General features: G+C 40.2%; 2 protein-coding genes across 2 annotated transcripts in view; both read right to left on the bottom strand.

Moving 5' to 3' along the window:
* Window positions 1-22,708, bottom strand: part of LOC123971410 (cytoplasmic FMR1-interacting protein 1 homolog) — a 1,205,200-nt gene that overhangs the window by 922,712 nt on the left and 259,780 nt on the right. The gene's annotated exons all lie outside the window — the stretch shown is intronic.
* Window positions 10,422-21,253, bottom strand: usp46 (ubiquitin specific peptidase 46). The gene is made up of 9 exons (XM_046050284.1): window positions 20,878-21,253; window positions 17,929-18,009; window positions 17,386-17,599; window positions 14,923-15,161; window positions 14,379-14,455; window positions 14,183-14,266; window positions 13,901-14,098; window positions 13,215-13,293; window positions 10,422-13,102 (listed from the first exon to the last, which is right to left on the bottom strand). The coding sequence occupies exons 1-9, from the start codon at window positions 20,911-20,913 to the stop codon at window positions 13,001-13,003; spliced, it is 1,110 nt and encodes a 369-aa protein (XP_045906240.1). The 5' UTR covers window positions 20,914-21,253; the 3' UTR covers window positions 10,422-13,000.

The following is a 22,708-nucleotide window of genomic DNA, read 5'->3' as shown; positions in this document are numbered from 1 at the left end:
GTCATGGGCAGAGTGAAGGCAGACTGTGGATGGATGGAGAAGAGAGAGAAGGTTGAAAGTGGTTGTGTGCTGTCTCTTCTATGGGTGTCATGGGAATCACACTCACAGCGGACAATGTATTTTCATTTGACACAGAGAGAGAGCATTAAGCTTCTACATCTAGATTTACTTGTCTTCTGGTTGCAAAATGATGAATTTCCTCTTTGACCAGAGTGACAAGATGTCAGCAGGTGCTAGAAGTGAAATCTTAATCCATGACCCAAACTGGAGGGACAGTAGCTGGAGAGCTGGAGCTCACCCTAAACAGACTCAGAGCTGGAAATCCAGCTAAAGTTTGGTGGAAGACGCCTGACTCAGCGCTGCTGGACCGTGTGATGTTTCCTCTGGACGTTCTTAATGTGCTCAGTACTGGCAAGAGCTGAGTTTCTGGAGCTTGAGCGTGATGAGTACCCGCCCTGATCCCACAGCCAGACCAGAGGGAGAATATTAATGGGGCTGTATATCACAGCACTCGACGACTTGGTTATGGGTGACCAGACAGCAGTGCGTAAATCAATGCGATATTAAAATAGAAAGTAGAGGGAAAGGAAGAAAACCAAGGCCGGGGACACAAAAACACAGACGGCGGCAAGTGAGAACACTTGATCACAAAAGAGCTCATTCTTTGCAAACAAAGCAAAACATGAATACTTCATCACATCCCAGGCTGGGATTGTGGATCTTTTCTCTGATTCACCCTTCAGCAGAGTAGCCAATGCAGGTCGACAAGGCATCTGTATCTCCAAGAGAGGCAGTGCTGTCTGTGGCCCAGAGAGGCCATAAAACACATCTGGAACAGGAGCTGGACGCCGGTTTTGCACAGGAGGACCTCACAATTTATGACAGGAGGGACAAAACAGAGGTAGAGAGAAAGACTTGTGACTGTGGCTTCATATGGTGCACCACACAGGCAACCCCACCCTCTTTACTCCCATTCTCAGCCGTGCTGGAACACCCAAGGGCGATTTCCTTGGCACCAACTAGTGTGTGAGCTCACAGCAAGGGCTGGCTGCAGGCATCAGGCCCACTGGGTGTTGAGGAGCAAACAGGCGTGGCTGCTGAACTTCTTCTCAGTTCCAGTGAGATCAGATATCAAGTCCTCTACCAGAGATACCACGCATAAATACTTCCTTCCTTTCTCCATGACAGCTATCATATCAAATAATAAAAAACGGCTTAGAATTTGGATCCTCTTTTTCCCAATGCAGACATTTGTCCAGACCGTTTCCTCTTCCTGCTCCGTCATCCGTTGCACATCTGGGCTATCACAAGCAACGGTCGATTAAGAATATCTGTATGTCAAGTGATTTGATGTGCTCTCTTAAGAATACTCACTTTCTCACACAGTTGGCGCCTGTGCTAATTAACTTGTGATTTCCTGACAGCAGCAGGCTTTGGGGGTAGATTAAACATCTAAAATGATCAGCTGAAGTGCACAAAACCCCCAGCTCTGTTCAAACAGTAATATTTTCCTCATGAAATCAGCACAGGTGGTGTCTAACATACAGTCCAGACCTAGCCTGGTAAGCATGCGCCCTGCCTTTCATGATCTTGAAAGAGCAGTGACACAAAAGCAGAGCCCACGGTGAGGTGATTTGGTTTATGATTTTCCACAGACCAGTTTTTAACGTGTCATTAAAGCCTCACAGACTGTCTTGACCTTTTCTCTTTCTCAAGGATGGTGGAGATTAACTAGATGTCAAGGGGTTGTTTTTGAGGGTTTGTCCTCTTGGCAAAGAGAAATCTATTTACACATCAGATGGACAGACTGTTCAGCTGCAATAGGCAGAGATGTCAATCTGTGCTATGATTACATGGTTTGCTTTGTGTGAACTTAACCTGCGTGTTGTCCTCAAAAGGGAGCCCTGCCTGGATGCTGGAATGCTGGAATGTAAAAACACATCTGGATGATGTGATTAATGTGAATAACAGCTATCCATTTACATTACAGAGTAGCACTGGCAGGGCAGAGTGCCGTGGATGCAGGTGTGAGTTTCGAAGGTTACTGCTCCGCTGGGGCTTGTTACACTTAGCTTAGATTTGATACTCTCACGGAAACAGGCGACCAAACCTGCCGCCAATCTCGTGTCCGACTGGCCGAACACCCCCACACTGAAAAGGGATGGAGGAAATGAACATTAGAGTGAGAGAGAAAGAAAGAAAAGTCTGCTGGATTCAAGAGCTGGAAAAGCGACGGCCTCACAGAGAACACGTACAACCATTAAATATTTGGAAACTTTCTTGTGGCTGTGGTTTGACCTCCGGAGTCTTTGCAGCTTCAGTAACACTGACAGAACACACTGCCATGTCTTTGGATGTGTCTGCCTCTGTGCTTTGTCTATTTGTGTCTCACACAAACATGTGAGGAGGTGAAACTGTCACAGACAGAAATGAAATCTGCAAACAGATTTCCAAAGAATAGAAAAATTAAGGAGGCTGTTTAAAAATGTGACAGAACAACTAGAACCTTACACAATGAGACTGATAGACACAAATAGACATTTTGACTGATGAATACTTTGTTTGTGTCAAATCAAATCTGACTGTAATTTCACCACTAGATGGCAGTTCAACACTACAATTTACTACGGTGTGTCCCAGTTTCTTACACTGACATTCCCCGTGGTTGAATAAGAAGCAGTAGAAGTAATATTCTAGCATTCAAAGTTTTACTTGATTAAAAGTAAAAGTATTATTAGCAACATTTACTGAAAGTATCACAAACGAAAATACTTGCAGAATGACCAGAGTGTTATTACATCTTATTGGATTAATCTCATGGGTGCATTAATATGTAGCCAGCATGTTAATGTTGTACTTGGCTGAGATGGAGCTGATTTGAAACACTTTATATGCTATAACTACTGTCTACCATCAGATAAATGTAGTGCAGTAAAAAGCATCTGCCTTTGAGATGTAATGGAGTAGAAGAAGAGTAAAACCGAAATACTCAAGTCAGTACAAATCAGTCTATGTTACAAATACCATCCCCTGTGGGGATGTTCACAACGTCTTTCCTACCACATGCCCCTCAGGTGATGAGGAGAATCTGACTTGTGGGAGGGCTGTGGTAGCTCCTTCTGACCAAAACAAAGATCATCGTCACTGATATCATCCGCAGTCTCTGACTAAGAGCCAAAGCTGATTTGATGGCGTATGAAAAGAAGTAGGAAATGTTCTAACAAAGATAATGTGGTTAGAAATGCTTCAGGGAAATCCAATCTTCCTGTTTGCAACGAAGAAAATAAACATAGTAAAATATTACTTTAAAGAGGAGGAAATAAAAGGTCAGTTGATTCCCACATATTGTCTTTGTGTCTCTGAATCTAAGAGCTGGAGGAGAAAAAGAATTTTCCAGGATTGGGGTGAACACTATTTATTTGCTTAGCTGCAAACATAATCCTTTCTCTGTGTACCAGTCTGTTGCCAACATTTGCTGCTCTTAGATTTCAGCTGTAAAACTAATTACTAAAATTCTTTCTTTCCACTAAAACTACTACTAAAACCTTTGATAGATTTTTTAAGCTCCATAAATTGACTATAGAAGCATTTGTGTGCCGACATAGCAGTATTTTATAATTATTATATTAATTTTCATCAACAATGCAACAATAAATAGCCTCAGGGCAAAGACACATCTCTATATTAAAAGCCTATTCATGAGCAGTAACCTTTCCTGTCTGAGATGTAACTCTTTCGATGTCTCAGCTTGTGAGATGTTTGCCTCACAGATGTAAGGCTCAGATCATTTAATTTCTTCAATATGGCTGCTACGGCTTATATGATCTGAATAAATCTGTAAAACCTTAGCATAAAAGGATATTTCTTTTTTAATACCAAGAATCTTCAGATGATTTCTCGCCTTATAGCCAAAATAGTTGTCTGGAAAGTATACTGAGTGTGTCCAAGACAAGACAGCAACAGCATGTAGAACATAAACGTTAACCAAAAACATGTACTACATGTGATAGATTAAAATTCTTAGAAAGAAATACACAAGTTAGATAATAACATCACAAAACAAATAACACTGATGATCACAATCAATAAACTTTTGACAAAATAAAATTGATTTACAGCGAAGGACTCACAGCTAGATCAACTTGTCTCCATATCAGAAAGAATATCCCAAATATTTCATACTCAGAAACAGACTCCATCTCTGCACCCTAAAAGGTGGTGAGAGTTGGAAGGTCAGTGTTTTTTCTTAAAATTTGTGAACATCCTTGATTTAGTTATTTCAGCATTTAAGACCGGCTTCAAATTATTCAGTCTGTGTTTAATTAAAATCAAACTGTAAATTGTGCAAGGCTTCTTTGTGAGATGGTGCAGAGCAGTAAATAACAGTGTTGTCCACATAAAAAATATTATTTGTGTGAGGAACATCCAGACTAGACTGTTGGTTTAAATAGTAAAAATAGCGCTCCCAGAACTGAACCCTGGGGGCACCATTGTTAACATTTTCAGACTTGGATTTAAGCCCTTCAACTGAGAGAGTGGCCACAACGTCTTCAGAGAGAAGAGGCAGCATACATACAGTGGGTGTAGAAAAGAATCACCCACCTGTAAAATAATCACATTTTGTTGCTCTGCAGCCTGCATGAAACAAAAACTGTGTCTGTCTTCATTTCAGGCTACAAAGCAACAAAATGTGATTATTTTACATGGGGGTGATTCTTTTCTATACCCACTGTATTAAAACATACCTCTTCACTGAGGCCTATGAGCTTTAATCTCCCCTGGCCTATATAATCAAAGTTATTATTATTATTATTATTATTATTATTATTTTATTATTATTATTATTACCCTGAGTTGAACTGACTGAACTGCTCACATTTACTCACAATGTGGACACATGAAGAAACAGAAGCTCACCTGCCCGGTGGTTAGGTCCCACAATGATACGGGATTCGCCTTTTTGTCCATAGCTATCTCGTATTAACACAGCTACAGTAATGGATAAAACTATTAATGTCGCTACTCTAAAAATCAACAAATTCTTGTAATACTTTGGTAACAACTACATAAATGACAATGTGATCAAGGTTTCTGAAAGTTACTGTAAGACCATATTTCCCACAAGACCATATTGCTTTTTTGGTCTACCAAAAGTAGACAAGTGTCCCCTTTTTTCTCTTGCAAAGCAAAACATTTCCTGCAAATCTGACTCACTTGTATAACTTGAGAGAGTAAATTCTCAGGAAGGCCTTGTATGTTTATGTTATTTTTTGGATGTCAGTTCTCAAATTGGAAATGATTTATTGATGTTCGTTCAACTCTTAACTCTGTGGATTCTCTTTAATGGAAACTCAGATTTCACTGGTGTCAGATGGTGGGTTGCCAGAAGAATACGTGACTCCACCCAGCTGTTGTTGAGGCCAACTAGACAATGTTTAGTTTTTTGAATTCAAGCAAATGACCTACCCAAAAATGTCTTAATACTATCATACAGGTGATGACCAAAAACATCTGACTCTTCCTTTGCCATGTGGACAGAAAAAGGGCTCAAAGTGACACCAGTACAAGCTAGGTGTCTACCTAGCAGATGTAAGACCAGAAGGACTTACTGGAAGTTACTGAGCTCTCCTCTCTCTGGAGACTTTGCAAAAGAATTTACATAAAACATCTATTATTAGAGCACTGCTCTAATAATTACTGAGAAACAGAAGGTTTATTTTTGTCTTTTCTGAGACGGCTGTCCAAAATAGCCATGACTAAGGACTACAAATAATGTTGCAGGGTTCAAAATGGTATGACATGATGAAAATTAAGTGTTCTGTATGCGTATCATTTCCTTGGAGCTGAGGTGCAAATAAGATTTGATACTATTTGATACATCCGCTCACTGATCTGATGTGAAAATGCTGTTTATAGTTTATTTAAATGGACTGTTTTTAATTTTAGAACAAGCTATGAGATTCATCAGCCTAGTCCAGTTTCAATCTGCACAGCCTCAAAACCATATGCAATGAGACAAAGAACGAGACAAAGAATTAAGTTAATAAGAAACAACTAACACGACTAATAAATGACAACTGTAAATAAAATAAACTAATAGAGATTTGCACAAATCCACAGCTGTGCATTTGCATACACAAAGCCATGACAAAGAAATTTAAAAGGAGCTGTTTTAATGTGAAGAAGATTGAACCTGTGTCCACAGTATTTAGAAAATAAACAAAATTTAATGAAATTAAACAACAACAATTACACGTCTATGAAATCTTAAATAAACCTATTTTAAAAACCGGAACTATTCGAGTCATATTTTGTCTGCAAATATCCTCATTCTTCTGAACACTTCGTGTCCTCTGGTAAAGCATAATAAAAAGGTTGCACTGATTTGAAAGTGTGATAGTTGCTTTGTTTCCCAGCAATGACCTTGTACGGAAATACACATAACAAAATTACACACTGTCTGATTTCTGTTGGATTTTTGTTTCCTCCCACTGCTGACACATATCACATCTTTAGTTTCTAGGAAGAAGCTGAAAGTCTGATAAAACTGTGTTCATAATAGGACACATGCATTGTTTTGCTACAAATTGTGTGTGTGCCCGTGTGTACATTTATCCTTCTGAACAGCTCTCTGTGGGAGATGATGTGTTTCTGAGAAGTGCCTGGAGTCTTTTCATAGAAACCGAATGAGAGGTCAGTATCATGTCCGAGGCCACCTGTGGGTTTTCACTGTGACTTCATATCCAATTCCTCCAACGAATTACCGGAAAAGACAAACGCCCTTAGTCACCCCTCGACTTGTTGTGCCTCAGATCACCAGAAAATCACAGTTCTGTGATCAGCACAGTATATAATATACTTTGTGTACCCCGAGTATCAATGTACAGCAGGAGCCTATATTATCATTATATCAATGTTTATATTAATATACAGAACTTCCCACACTAATACACAGCATCCCAAATATGCTTTTAAAGGCATATGGCGTTGAATTCACAATTCAGGAGATTGAAACTCCTGTCTACATCCAGAAACAAATTTCCAAATATGCCTGTTTCTTCTCTGTTTTAATGACTTAATCAAAAAGGCTGCAGTAGTCATGTGAGGGTACATCTGTGTTTAGCTGAAGAAGAACTTTATACATTCTTACAACAGGTGTGTGTTGTTATTATAGGCTTAACATTGTGATCATTTGTACAGGTGTAGGGGTTAGAGACTGTGTACCTCAGCCTTGCGAGGTGGTCTGCCTCCAAGGCTGCATGTATTGCGAGCCACACACATCCCTTCTATAATGTTGTATAATAAGGAAGTTGGAGATGAGCTGCTGACGTGGCCCACAAGCAAAATTTTATCAATATTTACGTTATATCTTATAGATGATTTGTTGGTCAATTGTATATGACCAGTTAATCTAAAATGCAGTATGCTTTTCCTCCCATCAACATACCGGTAGTCATGAGTGTTCAGTTGATGTGGGTGAGCTAATGATGCAGATGAATCTTTTAATTATGCATAATTAAAATAATTTCCGATTCAAGGGTGTCCCTTGAAGCTCCGCAAAGTAGAGATGATGACGTCCATACAACATGGTGAGAACAACAGCTGAGGCATCGTTTCCTGTGCATGGTGTTACCTTGAGCAAGATAGCTGAAGCAGTTGTAAATGGGTTTTTAAATATAAACCACATGGAATTCTGTACTTTTTGATTGTTTGAGAAAATATGTACTCTTATGTTGATATTTCTTCTACAGCATCATACTCACATTTACAGTGGATAGAAAAAGTCTACACACCCCTGTTAAAATGCCAGGTTCTTATGATGTAAAGTAATGAGACAAAGATAAATCATGTCAGAACTTTTTCCACCTTTAATGTGACCTATATGTGAACAATTCAATAGAAAAACAAACTGAAATCTTCGAGGGGGAAAAATGAAAAATAAAAAAGCATGTCAGCATATTCTGGACATAAAATATGTTTCATGAGGTTCTCAGACTGACAATAAGGTGATAATATAATAGCCTCTGTTATTGAAGCTCATGGCTCAGCCACAACTGGTGTTTTCACCTCTCAGGACTGTGTGGGTGTGCACAGACAAGCTTGATTAACACCTTCCAAGTCCCTGTGTTCATTCTGTTAGGGTGCTACAACTCAAAATCTTTCCTCCCAGGACAACTCCAACCAATGCCAAACTGGAAAGAATTCAGCTTCTGAGGAAGCAGCTGTGGGAAAGAGACCGGATTTTGCTCCGGACTTAAACTTTAAACCACAGCTAAACTAATGATATAGCAACAACCACTCTTCTGATAGGACGCACCAATAAAGCACATTATAAACGTCAATGATAAAAGCCTTAAAAGGCAACAGCACCTAATGTTAAGGTCCTGTCTTAATGATATTCTTTTATTAAGACTAGATAAAACACCAATCAAATCTTTTTGGTGCCTCTCTCCTACCAGTCCGTTTAAAGGGTCAGTTCACTCAAATTACTTTAAAAAATAATTTCCTCTCTTACCTCTGGTGTTATCTATTAGTGCAGAATGTTTGGTTTTGTTTGTCCAGGTTTGGTTATATCTGGTTCTGAGATTCCTGCATCCACAACATGAATTTAAAATGAATTTGTGAACCAGACCATGTAGTTGTAGAAGTTGTTTGATGACATTATCATTTGAACAAGTAAAAACAACTCTTAAGTATATGATTGATATGTGATATCCGATGTTCATTCATTCCTTCATCAAGACACATAGTAAGATAAAATGTTGGTCCATTATTTGCAGATTGCATAAGGTGTGTGGTTTTAGATTGTCCCCCGTGTTTCCTCAGTGGATGCAGCCTCACTGATGGTTAGTGAGTGCAGGCAGGGAGCTGAAGAAGAAGACAAGGGGAAATAAGAGGGAAGAGGTATCAACACAGAGTAAAGGCTGTGCCAGGCAGCTGCTGTATTTTTTCTCCTGGGGGATTAGCTAAGGTTTCAGGGTGACTGAGAGGACACTAAGCTGATAGCTAAATAGATGGACATGGTGTCTAACTTTCAGTGAAAATCAAAGCAAGCAGGAAGTTTCTTTTAGATAGTTATGTTCCAGACAGACTTGGATGCTGTAGAAGTGACAAGTTTTATCTCCTTTATGAGAAAATGGTGTTAAAATATTAACGTTCTCCAGGGAACATCCTTGTTTTTCAAAGAAGCTGTCACTCGATGCACTTCATACTAATCTTCATTGTAGTTTTAGCAGTTGCTACACAAAAATAGCAACATAAATTTTATACTGCCAGGACATATGTATGGAAGCCATAACCTCCATTAAATATTTTTCTTACTCCATTTTCCTGTGATAACGGGACAATAGTATAACACAGGGGTCAGCAGGAGCATTTCTTAAGGATAATTTCGAAAGGGTTTCTTATGTCACTGGTTAGCTCAGTTGGTAGAGCATAGGATGCTTAGTCAAAGGGTTGTGTGTTGTATCCTGACTGAACACCAATTTTTTTCCTTTTTATCTTTTTCATAATCCTTTTCAACAAGGTTCTTATGAAGAGACAGTTTCACATGCTCACAATAAAGCATATGCTGGACTGTGTGCATCCCGGCGATTGGTTCACATCCATCAACCTATGGACTTTTCATTCACCCACAGAAGAAAAACCCGTGTTTCTCATTCAGGGGAATCCATTTATGTTTACACATTCCCTGTAGGCTATTTCAGAACCTTTTAAATGGCCATCGGGAAGTTTGTGATTGGATTCCTCTGAATCTCTTCATAACAACTTTGCTGAAGAGGATAAAAAACACATAAAAGAAAAAAAAAACATTGAAAGCAGGAGTTGAACACACAATCTTTAAGTTAAGTGTCCTTTGCTCTACCAACTGAACTAACCAGTGACACTGAAAATCTTTCTGAAATTATCCTAAAGAAATATGTACCTGCTGACCACTGTGTTCAGCTGTGGTGTGTTATCTTGAGAAAATTTTCCTGAGATCACAGGAAAACGAAGTATAAGTAGAATGTCACTGCCAATGAAACCTTTTAACATCATGATTTTCTGTTTACCATCACCTACAACTAACAGTGAGCAGGTCCTCCATGTCCTTTGTACATTGCATTTTGGCAGAATAATGTGCATTAACGGCACACACAAAGAATTACAGAATTTAGTTTGCATTCTGTCTGTTTTGAGTACACTTAAGAGTCGCTTTTCTTGTGTGAACACATTATTTACTGACACTTGAGCTAAATGCTAAAGTCCGCATGCTAACATGCTAAACCTAAGGAAGCAAGTTTACCATGCTAACCATCAAAGTTTAGCGTGCTAGCATGCTATAATTTGCTAATTAGCAGGCCTACTTTACACCAAGTACAGCTGAGGCTGATGGGAATGTTCGTTTTGCAGGTATGACAGGATGCAGCAGGGGAATAAACTTTGTTCATAGTCTTTTTATTGAACAGAAGAAAAAACTCAAAATGATTGTATTAAACTGTGGTTCTTCATGTTAAAGCATCGAGGCTTATCACTAATAAAGTGCACTTTCAGTTTACAGCCAAATGGAGACACAAGCTCATTCAGATCCCACCTGGTGCAGGACTCTCTGCACCTGAGCTCTCAAAGGTAGAACACAGTCACAGTAAGATATACAAGACCAAGTGCAACGACTGAGTGTCTCAGTGAGGGCGAGTGCATAAGTGTTAATGGAAGATCGTTGCGTCTCTTTCCTGTCTCCCGGGTCTAAAATGTCTCAGACCATCCCTGCTACTGTATCCTATCCTGGCTCAGTTCAACCCAGTAAAAGCAATAATATGACAAACGATGACTTCTGCACAAATGTGACTGATTATGTAATTGAGTGATTGTAAAATAACAGTATTTCTTAACAGGGTTTCATTAATGGTCAGCATTGAGCTAAAATCTTTGAGTGTCTTTACATTTTAAGATCTTTTACTTTAAAAAAATATTTTTCCTATTTCCAGAAGTGTTTTTCTACATAATATATATGTACAGTTGTATCTTTACAAAGAAAATAATGTTCTGTTAAAGACTGTTGCAAGGTCAGTATAGACTCCAGTTTGGCACGTATTCCTTGTGACTTCACCCAGTAACAGACTAAATGGAAGAGACAACATAAAAAAGTGCATTCAACACCCGGTTTCACTATTTTCACTTTAAATTCTGCCTCTCCTGAAAAGACACAGACACTAAGCTAGCAAAATAATCCTATTCCTACCTCTTATTTAGAATGAGATGTGTTTGAAATGGTAATTCCTACGATGTGCAACAAATAGGAAATGTCATTCACTTGAAAACATGTTTTTTGATGTTGCACTATTCGACAGGGCACGGCCACAAACCCTGGGGAATGGGCCACAGAGGAAAAACATCTACATTACAAGGGATATGAATTAACAGTTAAGCTTGCATTTTAAGTCCATGGGATTTAGGATTCCAAAGTGCTACATATGACACAAACAATTTACGTTGTCAAAGCCAAGAGAAAACTCCTAAGCTGTACTTCAACATGGGAATGAAAAAAAAGAGACATTGCCATGTAAGGTTACAAAAAAGATGAAACATTGTAGCCAACTTCCCAGGAGGTAGTGTGAATTGCACGTGGTAAAGGGGGGCATTTACTTTAATATCACAAGCACACAGCACTGGGAAAAGATCAGCTGCTAAGAAACATATCTACTACTAACATTTAAATATACTTCATATTAGTCTCACTGGGAAATTAAACTGATAACTTTACCTCTTATTGCACCATTTCATTAAACGACTGGGCAGTACTGAATTGTGTCTCACTTGCATCGTATTATTCTGTATCTAACATGCAAACTACAAATTGAAACTGACAAAACTAAATTTTTAGACAAATTTTCGCTGCCATATCAAGTTGTGTATTACATACACCATGTCCTCCACACTGAGAGCTTAGACATAAGGGGTTTAACACACAAAGCTCTAAAAAGAGCCACATTACACACACACACACACACACACACACACACACACATTCATTATCTACCAGTCTGCATTACAAATTTCAGTAATAAATATGGTACGTTCAATAAATAAGGGGTGGTTCTATCAGAATAAGATTCAGCTGATTTGAATGCCGATCCATTTGAAAGAGAAAAGTGCAGGATTTCCTTTCATGTGTAGTGTTAGCGCTTTTGGCTCATTTGCATTAAATGATAAAGTATTGATCATATCTGGTTAGACGAACATGAGTTGTCACAGCGGACAGACAGCAGCTCACAGAGTGATTCTCTATGGGACAAAACAACCTCTATACGCTCAACAGTTTAAGTTTAGGTAGTTTCCAGAGTGTGGCTCCTCTCTAATCAATGCTCAGATATTGCTTCCACTGGAAAAGCATGAAATCTCTCTATGCGTATTATACGGTGTTTGTCTCCAACTTCATTCACTTCTCATGCATCCACCAGTGACGTGAACACATCAAAGGACTGAACAGTGATGGGGGACAATAGCCCTAATTAAAGGAAATATGAAGGGGTGACACATCGTGGGAAGTAGACCTTATATACATATAAATGATATAGTACAGTTTCTGACAACAGTCTGTGTGTGCACAAGACCCTTTTACCCCGTCATGTCCCTGGTAGAGAATCGCCTCTGCAGGCTTCTCACACCTGTCTACACCAAAACGTGTGGGGCTTGATGTGATTATAGACTCCGTTTTGTTTCTGTCGTGCTGTTTTGAACAGTTTTGCTTTTGTTCTAAAGTGCAGACCAGATGCAGGTGACTAAAAGGCAAGAAGCAAATTACTGAGAGACAGAGAGAGACACATGGGTAAACCCTGATGTTGGAGTTGGGACAGAGGATTGGCACAAGTGTCACAGAGGTCTGACTTGGGAGTATGGGAGCAGGTTGGGATGGAGATGGCAGGAGTCTGGGTCTGTCAGGCTGAAGGTAAAAAAATAAATAAAAAAACACAGGTCTCATCCAATTAGGTCTTCTCCTGTGTCACTGATCCAGCTCCAGTCACTCCCTGGACTGGTAGAAGAGGATGTATCCTGACTCAGAGTTCTTCGAGATGTCTGAGGTAAGCCCATAAAACTCCTCGATGGCCTGGGCGTCAATTTTCTGCAAAAAACAAGTAAGATGCTGTTTACTGATAGTACAAACAATAGCAACTGTACAGATGAGTCAAGGAACATCGAGCAGGGCAGAACAGAACAGGCTGAAAGTGACGCACCTCTACAATGTCATCATCGAATAACAGCCAGAAGCCGTGACTCTTCACTATGGTGATGTAATGACCTCTATTGGGGCCACTGAGGAAACAGAGACAAACAGTCACTCGCGATTGTACAGATGATGCAATATCAAAGCTCCCACGTTGTACTCCATCCATCTTGGCTTCTTGTAGTAGCTGCTGAAGTCATTTGTACAGAAATGCAGAGTTTGCCACAAAAATACCTGTTTGATGTGTCTCAATGCGTGCCCTTCCTTCCTTACACTTGTATTATGAGTGCATAAGTGCATTCACACTGGAAGGTAATCCCATAACGGTCGTACCCAAATACTGGACACTTTTCACCCTCAGCGGTCGCCATCTCTGCTATGTAGCGGAAGTGGAGGGAAGCTGCAGCGGTTGCGATCGTAAAAGTACCTTCACTTTTAATAAAATTTAATTGAAGTCCGGTGAGCAAACAAGCAGGCAGATATTTTGGTGACAATCAAGGCCAAAGATGGTGAAAATGATCCAGAATATGAATATGCAAATAATTATAACATGTTATATAAACATCTGATCAGTCTGAAGATATTTATTCTAGTACCTGACACAATAACACATTTTATGTTCAGTTGATATCAAGTGTGCATATTGTAGCGCATAGTGAGATCTTTTATTTTGGGCTGGTAATCAGTATACTGTACCTGCCACAGTGAACCACCACAGCCACCAAATCGTACATGCGGTCCAGGTTAACTGCATCCCCGGACGTGTTGAACAGGCGGAGTTCTAGGGGGAAAACTACTCGATAGGACAGCTTGGTGTAGCGGTGCAGCTGCTCCATGTACTTGAACCTCTTGAGGTGTAGTGCCAGGATCATGGGAAGCTTCTTCACACGCATCCTGCAGAGAAGAATACATGCTCAGAGATGTGTGTTCGTGCAGAAGGACACATCACACTGGTATTAAGCTCTGTGCTTTACTGACCGCTTCTGTGCTTCCTGCTTGCTGCAGCATGTCTCACAGTAGTATTTGTATTCACTGCACAAAGTCTCTGTGTTGCTGAAGTCCCTGGAGGGGGAGAGCATGCCACGGGAGGATTGGTTATTCAGTCTCACTCAGACCAAAAGGGAATTCTGTCAGCCTTTTAGCCCTGACTGAATATATAATAAGTCGATACTACCTGAGACAGTGTGTTATTGATGTGTTCTGCTCCACATCCACAGAAAGATCCAGAAAATCTTCATCTTTGCTGCTCACCTGTAAAGAAGAGACAGACACTGAGGTAACTAAATTGCCATTTTATGTCGTTATGAGGATAAGCCTGCTGTGCCGTGGCACATCGCCCACCCGCTCACACCTACACCTACACACCACACACACAGCCAGTCTTTGAAATGCTTATTATACTGAGAAGCTTTTGTGAAGCGCCTTGGTGTTTGCAGGGGTTGTGCAGGGCAACCTGTCCCACTCTTTGCCCTCAAAACTCTGAGGACAAAGCCTCTGCCAGCCCTGACGTAAAGTGGGTGGCCGGAGCCCACCGGGTGTGCTCGCTGAATCTTTTTCTCTCATCTCTCATCTGCAAAAGGCTAATCCCTTTTCACACTCATTCAAGACAGATCTCTTATTCAAGGTGACACGGGGACATGCAGAGCCGTGCACACATAACATAAAACACACTACCCCTCTGATAAAACTCAACAGACAAAGAAAGCAGAGCCACACACCGTTTCACAGTTGAGGCAGCGTGTCTCATTGGTCAGTGTGCCTTGGAAGATGTCGTGAACCCATGTTGGCTCTGTCTTGTTCTCCGTCTCGGTCTCCGTGGTGACGGCGGTGCCGTTGTTCTTGAGGCGTCCGTTCTGCTTTTCCTGCTTCTTCTCCTCTTGCAGGATGTCGGCCACTGTGTTCAGCAGGTAGTTGAGGAATTCGTGGGCATCCTGTTGCATGTAGTTGTCGAACAGATCTTGAAGGAGATGCAGAGACAAAGTAAAGGGTGATAATTCATAGAGGTGTAATTAATCACAGTAATGACTGCTGGATCACGGACACACCAGACAGAGCCATCATTACTGTGATTAGTTACACCTGTGCTTTTCCCGCTATAACAGATTTCTACTGAGAATTTCTGTCTTGAGAAAGGTCCACTGTGAATCATGTAAATAAAATCAATAGGCCAAACAGATAATACCAACATACACACTTCTGTTGCTTTGACAGATCTGTATGTGAAAGCTGAAATCTGAGAAGAGGGGGATCGAGGGGGGGTGCGAAAGAGAGAGCAGAGGGAAAAAGTGCAGAGAGAGAGGCAGCTGACCAAAGCTGGGTCCCAACAGAGATCGCATTGTTCGTTCACATAAAGAGCTTCCTCAATATGGACAGCAGGGAACAGTCAGCCTCTCTGTCAGTGCTACTGAATGACCTTACCTTGAACACACACCTGCCCTTCACCTCTAATATTCAGGCCACATTAAAGCAAACACTGCTACAGACTCACAACACAAACCCACAAATCTCCACTCTGATTGTTTATGAACATGTAATGTGGAGAGGAGAGCTCTGTGGCTTTGGCTAAAAGACTACAAAATAGGAAAGGCTACTATAGTAGCAACATGTAGCAGTAACATGTAATGTTTACTGACATTTTGATTTATTATACTTTTACACTTTATAATTTTTTTGGCATTTAAGATAATCCACATTGGGGACAGCATTATTTAGATGTTTTTCATGGGACACAATTTAAGTTATATTTGCAAGAAAACCACAGGCGTAACCAAGAATTAATTAATGATGGCTGTGTTCCATTAGTAAGCCAGTAAGCCATACCAGTGAACATATCGTTAATGCTATTAATTATGCCTGTGCTTCTCCTTCCATGACATGTCAAAATGTCTTATGTGTCCTTGGTAGTGATTTAGTGAGCATTATAGCCTCTTTTAAATACCTCCTTTAAACAACATTTTATCTTATGGCTTTATCTTATCTGACGGTAATTTGTTGGCATTAGCATTTTATCTAATTTCGGATTTTCTTTTCATTTTTATTCCTTTTTTGCTATAAAGCACATTGTAATTTTGTTACTATATAAATGGTTTTCCATTATAAACCACACATTAGATAAAGTTTATACAAACATTGACAAGGGAAACACATTCATTCTCTCTGTGATTATGGACACTCGCCAAAACCGCTGCCAGATTATGGTGCTTTGATAGCGGCAAAAAATATAAATAAATAAATACTTTGATAGCGGTGTTGAAATAGATCTCAGTCATGGCAGCAACAGTCACATAATCACTTTCTCTTTAGTGGTTTTGCCTACAAAATAAAAGCGTGAGAAGCTTGTTTACTGTAATGCAGTATTTAGATTTGAACTGAGCTTTTACTTGGAAAAATTCTCAACGACATCATCTCAACAAGAATCTGTGGCCTGCTAGACACACCTCTGAAAGAGCTGTCAGAAAACACGATTCCTCTAAATGTCCTCTGCCTGGAGATACTCGGGAAATGCAAAAGCGTCCGTAGGTTGATGGATGTGGATCAAACATTGAAACACAAACACATTCCGTGATCTGAGAAACATTTGCTGCAGAGTCCATTTGTTGAAGAGAGAAAAAAAAAAAGAGTTGCCTATAGGTGAGATCAAACATTCAACCGTTGAGTTGTGAGTCTTGCACCTTACCGACTGAGCTAACCAAACAACATATTGATGTAAGTCAATATTATGTCTTATATTCTCATCCACGATCGAATGGTTGAAAATATTGCTCCAATGCAAAACTTATTTGCCGACCCCTGCTGTATATTATTACTACTTCTTCTTCTTCTTCTAATGTACGTATTCAACATAGTGATGAGTGTCTGCTCTGCCTGAGTTCTACCAGAAGTAAAACAAGAAGAACGTAGTGACGAATCTGTTTGTCCGTTTTCAGCTACTGTAGAAACATGGCGATGCAAGGTGCCGAAGTCCATGGAAGGGGGTGCCCACTGTTATATAGATATAAAAGGCTCATACTAAGGTAATAAAAACATAATGGTTTATTACGTAAGGTCTTTACACACAACTGAAAACAGTTATGGATCTTATATTACATTTCTGTTGATAGATCCTCAGAAATATTACACACTAAACTTTTAAACAAGATTTACTATTCATGTCTTTTACTGCAGGAGGTATGGGCTCTCACCGTTCTCTTTCCGTAGCCGCGAGATGAACTTCTTGGGCGGGATGACGCCCACTTTTTTCTTCTGTGTGGCAATGGAGTGGAAGAGGTCGGCCAGACATGTGAGCAGGTTCTCCTTCTTCTTCTGCTGGGCTTTGTAAGCCAGCACGTTCTCCCGGAAAGGCCGGCAGAAGTAGAGGGCCTGGAGCACTGAGTTACAGTAACATGTGTTTCCAAACTGAGGAAGGAAGGGACAGGGGCACATGAATAAAGATGAGGACAAAAAGGGTCTCAGTCCATATTTCTTTTTAAAATTTTCTGGTGCATTTACTGGTGGATGCGCATAATTGTTTTTCTCCATTTGGCATCTAGGGTTTTTAGAAACTGGAGTGTTTATGTGAATGCCAAATTAAGGAAACGGAACATCCCTACTGAGCCAACAGACTCACAAACAACACTGTCACCTTCAATAATAGCTGTCCAGTAGAGGACATGTTTGTAAATATGACACCAATGTTTTTTGGCAATGGTGTTTGTTAATGTATAAGAGGATTTAGAGATACTCACGTTGACCAATCCGAAGTAGTGTTCATTGATTGGGAATTGCTCCGGGCCGATGTCTTTCTCCAGAGCAGAGGCATTGGTGCCCTGAAAGACCAGAGACAAAAACACGGGACATGAAAATGTGTTGGGGTTTTTTTTGGTTGTCCACCCATAGAACACAGTTTACTCACATGTATTATGGAGAGTTACAAAACTTAAAGGAAAGCCTGCTTTGTTTAGTCTAGTTTAGTATAAAGACAAATAAATATGGAAATGTTGTATATTCAGGGAGCACAACAGGCTAATGAGGGTTTAAAGCCGTAGCTAAGAGATAAAACAAAATTAGAGGCCTCTCTTTCATACAGTGTAATTGATAAATGATCCTTTCTGTATCAGTTTCCCACAAAATGTTGTAGCTCATCTTGATAACGTTTCTTGCCAAAAAAAAATAACTCAAGGAAACATCCTGTCGAAGTAGAAAAAGGATATGGTCTAAATACGTAGACCTGTGTCAAAAGTCAGGCATATTTTGCGCCTGATTGCTGACTGAAACAGACCACTTATCTCTTGTCAGAGCCGTTCCACTTGTCAGAGCTCAAAGCTTTCCTAAATGAACCACAGCTTTGTTGAGCGAACACAAGACAGTTGAGTTTGGGGAAGGCTTTGACTTTCAGTGCCTGTCATTTCTCTCTGTCACAGCAGACAGTGAAGAGCCTTCTTTGTCTGATTTACCGCTTCCAGTCTGAGATGCAGCAGCACACATGCAGGCACAAGTCCATCACACTGTGTATACACACACACACACACACTTTCCTTGTAGGATATCTTGCAACGCAAACATTGGCCTTAAAACAGGAGAGAAAATATTGAGAAAAACTAGTGATAACAATATTCCACTAGTGGACCTGAAAGTCCATTCAAATCTACACAAAACATTTGTGTGAGAAAGTTGGAAGATGCATGCAATCTGACACCTGCTGCCACATTTTGACATTTGAGCCATCATTATAAAATCGCAGGCAGCGGCATCATTTATTTAAAAGGAGGAAAAAGGACTTTATCCTTGATTGTCTCAAAGAAAAGAATTAGGAGAACCTGAGCTGTGACAGATGTGTTGGCTGAGCAGAGGATTCTGTCAAGAGTCATAACACCCACACACTGTCGTCACTTGCTTTCTATTGTTGTTGTTGTCTGTCGTAGGAAACTTTAACAGCCTCACCTTTTGTCAAAAGTTTATTTATTATCCATGTGCTTTTAAAAGTCCTTGACCAACATATTGTTAATTACAGATTACACAAACAGTGTCCTAGTGGCCTGAATACCAAAAGAAAAAAGAAAAATCAAAAACTACTTGATTGTTTTTTTGTATTTTTTTAACTTTCTCAGTCTTTATCTTGTACAAGTCTAGAAAATCTATGTAACCGTGGAACTTTCCTCTTAACTACCTTTAAGGTCATGCAGTGTATTAAAGCAAGTATCTCTTTACTTTGCTCCTGACAACATATATACATCAGTTTATGTGCCTGCAGGCACATTTTTTTCACTTGAAACCAACAAACTGTTTTACACTTAGGAGGCGTTTTGTAAGATGTGATGCAGAACAGTGGAACACAGTTTATTGCATTAAACATCAGTTTGATCATTTTGCATTGTCATATATTGTCATATGAATATCTGGTGTTTTTCAGTCTTCTGTGATAGTAAACGGAATATCTGTGGGTTTTGGACTGCTGGTTAAATAAAACAAGCTTTCCTAATCACCCTGGGCTGTGGGAGATTCTAAGTAATTTTTTTCACTATTTCCTGACATTTTATAAACAATACAATTCATTAGAGCTTTGATGATTAAAGGAATAGTTGCCAACTATTAAATTAATTGCCAGATATTTTGATTATCATAATTATTTGACAAAATTCTCTAATTCCAGCTTCTTAAGTGTGAATATTTACTAGTTTCTTTGCTACTCTGTAAAGGTATATCTTTGGGTTGTGGACAAAACAATACATCTGAGGACGTCATCTTGGGCTTTGGGAAACACTGAACATTATTCACAATTTATAGATGAAACTACAAAATGATTAATCAAGAAAATAATCAACAGATTAAAAAGACAATTAAAACAATAGTTAGTTACAGCCATACGATTAATCAATAAATAATTGGCAGATTAAATGAAAATATTGAATGGTACAGCCCCAACTGGGAAAAAATTTATATCAATGTTGTGATTGCAGAGAAGTTTACATATTGTACAACCAGGCACTGGCTCAGGGGATAAAAACACTGTCTTTTCAGTTACACGACTGCTTGTATTTACTGTTTTGACACCAAACCACCTACCAACAACTTGTGCACCCAACTGAGCCCATTTAAACTTGACTTGTCATTAGCAGCGCTGTAACACTTGAGGTCTATCTCTAGTATGTCTGTGAAACTCACAACATACACATATATAACTTGTTCTGCATGGGATACTGTTCAGTAATAACTCAGTGTACTGGGTGTACACGCCAGCAACACTCTGAGGAGACTGCAGGCTTTTGACATTGGTTTCCAGTCTAAAGGATGTAACCAGCCCGCTGCAGCAGCACATTATGCAATCCCAACAAGCTGTCACAGGCAGCGCGCTGCTTCATTCACCGGTCAATCATCGGTGACAGCTACACAAACAGCACACTGTGTCGTCTCGCCAGGCTGCAACACACAACATGAACCCCACTAATACGGAGCAGTGTGTCAAGGACTACACAAATTTAGAACTAGATTTGGGATAAAGGCCTGTCTGAACACCGAGACCTGATAAAGTGGATATCCTATTAGTAGTGACCGCCGCTGCATTCACTGTGCATCCTTGCTCTAAAGAGCCATCCCCCTGCACAGTGTGTGTGCGCATCACTACACGCCAGGTCCCTCACAGTGGCTGCAGGCAAATCGATAGCAACACACACGCACAGATCCCTCAAGATACTCACCATATTACAGATGGAGGCGATGTTTCTGACAGTCATTTAGTTTACAGTGTCCCTCTCACCGCCATCTTTATAAAATAAACATGATTTAAGAGCAAGGCGACGCTGAGAAATGAAGTTAATTCGCAGCCGCGGCCGCTGGAGGCCAGACTGCAAACCCCCAAGCGTCAGAAAGCAGCAGGCAGAGAGACACGGAGCACCGTGCAGCCAGCACGGAGCTGAGCGTCAAACCGCACTCAGCGTCCACACGGCTTCATCCTCGCGCACATTTCACACACACCACAGCTGGAAACCGTCAGTGCACGAGTAGACTGTGGACAGGCGAAGTTGCAGGCAGCAGGTTGTTAGCAACGACCAGGAAACAAGCGTGATGAGCGAGGAAGCGCAGCGGCTCCGCCCACACGCGATGGACTCCGCAGTTCATTGGTTCAGATTTACTCAGTTTGATTGACAGGATCGTAAAGCCAAACACAGACCCGGATGACGAAGCTTAGGTGAGCTGCAACCAATCAACAGCAAGTGTTGGACACAATGGTGTGAGGGAGTTGTAGTTCATGTTTGGGATGCATTTAAAGAGACTACGCTCGATATAATCACCAAAGATACTCTTCATTAATTTATACTAATTAAATGAAATTTTACTAATTGATTAATTTAGACTATGTAATTGATTAGTCTATAAATAAACTAATAAATTTAGTCTATACGATGTTTATACTTATAAGAATCGGTGGAGCCCTTTAATCCTTAGAGACAAGCGTTGACACTCAAGATGGTGTTTGTCATTGTTCTTGGCATTTTGTTGACTAAATAACTAATCATTTAATGGTAGATATTCTGCACTCAAACCACCAATTCAATTAGCTGACCATAACAAACAGAGGGGGAGCATAAAAAGGTAAGTGTCCTCTATGTAGGGCTCTGCAGGAGTGCCGGGCCCCTCAGGACACTCTCATTCACCACTGGCTTTGTTTGTGCTTTCACAACAATCCCCCGGCAATTATCTCCTTAGCAATTTACATGTGAACAAAACGAAAGGAAAACAACAAATAATTATGATTCTTCTTGACTTCAAAAGGAACGGGAAAGGAGAGAGGAATAGAAGTATTCACAGACAAACAAGCAACAGAGTGACAGGGTTGTCAGTTGCGTGGAGGATGGAGAGTTTCATTGTTCATCAGATGTTTGGTATGCACCGCGAGTTTAATGATGAAAATGTGCTGATTGACGTGTAATCATAGATTTGTTTATGAATACTTGTGATTGACAACGGAAACAATTACATGTGGTGGTAGCTTGTGGGCTCTCAGCACAAAATGTTCCCAGACTTAATTTCTATTTCAGTCCAGTCTGTATTAATAGGATTGAGGGGCACTGAGGGGGCAGCTGATCCTTTTCCTGACTCCTACTGCTTTTATTGTCATTATTGCTGCTCTTCGTGTGCTTACTGAAGGATATGTGGATATGGATAATGTGCTCACTGTGAAAAAAAAAAAAATGTAGGCATGAAAACAGCTCCAGTTCTGTGCATCTGATGATCTGTTCGCAGCTTGTTGACCAGATAACATCTTTCTTTTCAGGCTGTGCAGGTCAGCTTATGTGTTGACACAGAGCTTTAGTGTTTCTTTGGCGTTTTAATCTCTCTCATCCACTATGTGGTTGCCACCTCATGTTTGGATGAAGCTGACAGGACTTTTGTATCCACAACAAGTTTTTTTTCATCAGGTGGCAGGTGAACCTCAGAGGACCTTCTCTGCTGGCTTCGGTTGAGATCAGCAGCTGAAAGTTGGGATTTTCATGTGGGTGCACGTGCACTACACACAGACCGACAAAG

The sequence above is a fragment of the Micropterus dolomieu genome, linkage group LG05, assembly GCF_021292245.1.
Source record: "Micropterus dolomieu isolate WLL.071019.BEF.003 ecotype Adirondacks linkage group LG05, ASM2129224v1, whole genome shotgun sequence".
Classification (NCBI taxonomy): domain Eukaryota; kingdom Metazoa; phylum Chordata; class Actinopteri; order Centrarchiformes; family Centrarchidae; genus Micropterus; species Micropterus dolomieu.
The sequence above is the reverse complement of the archived record's forward strand: the minus strand, read 5'-3'. Positions and strand labels throughout refer to the sequence as shown.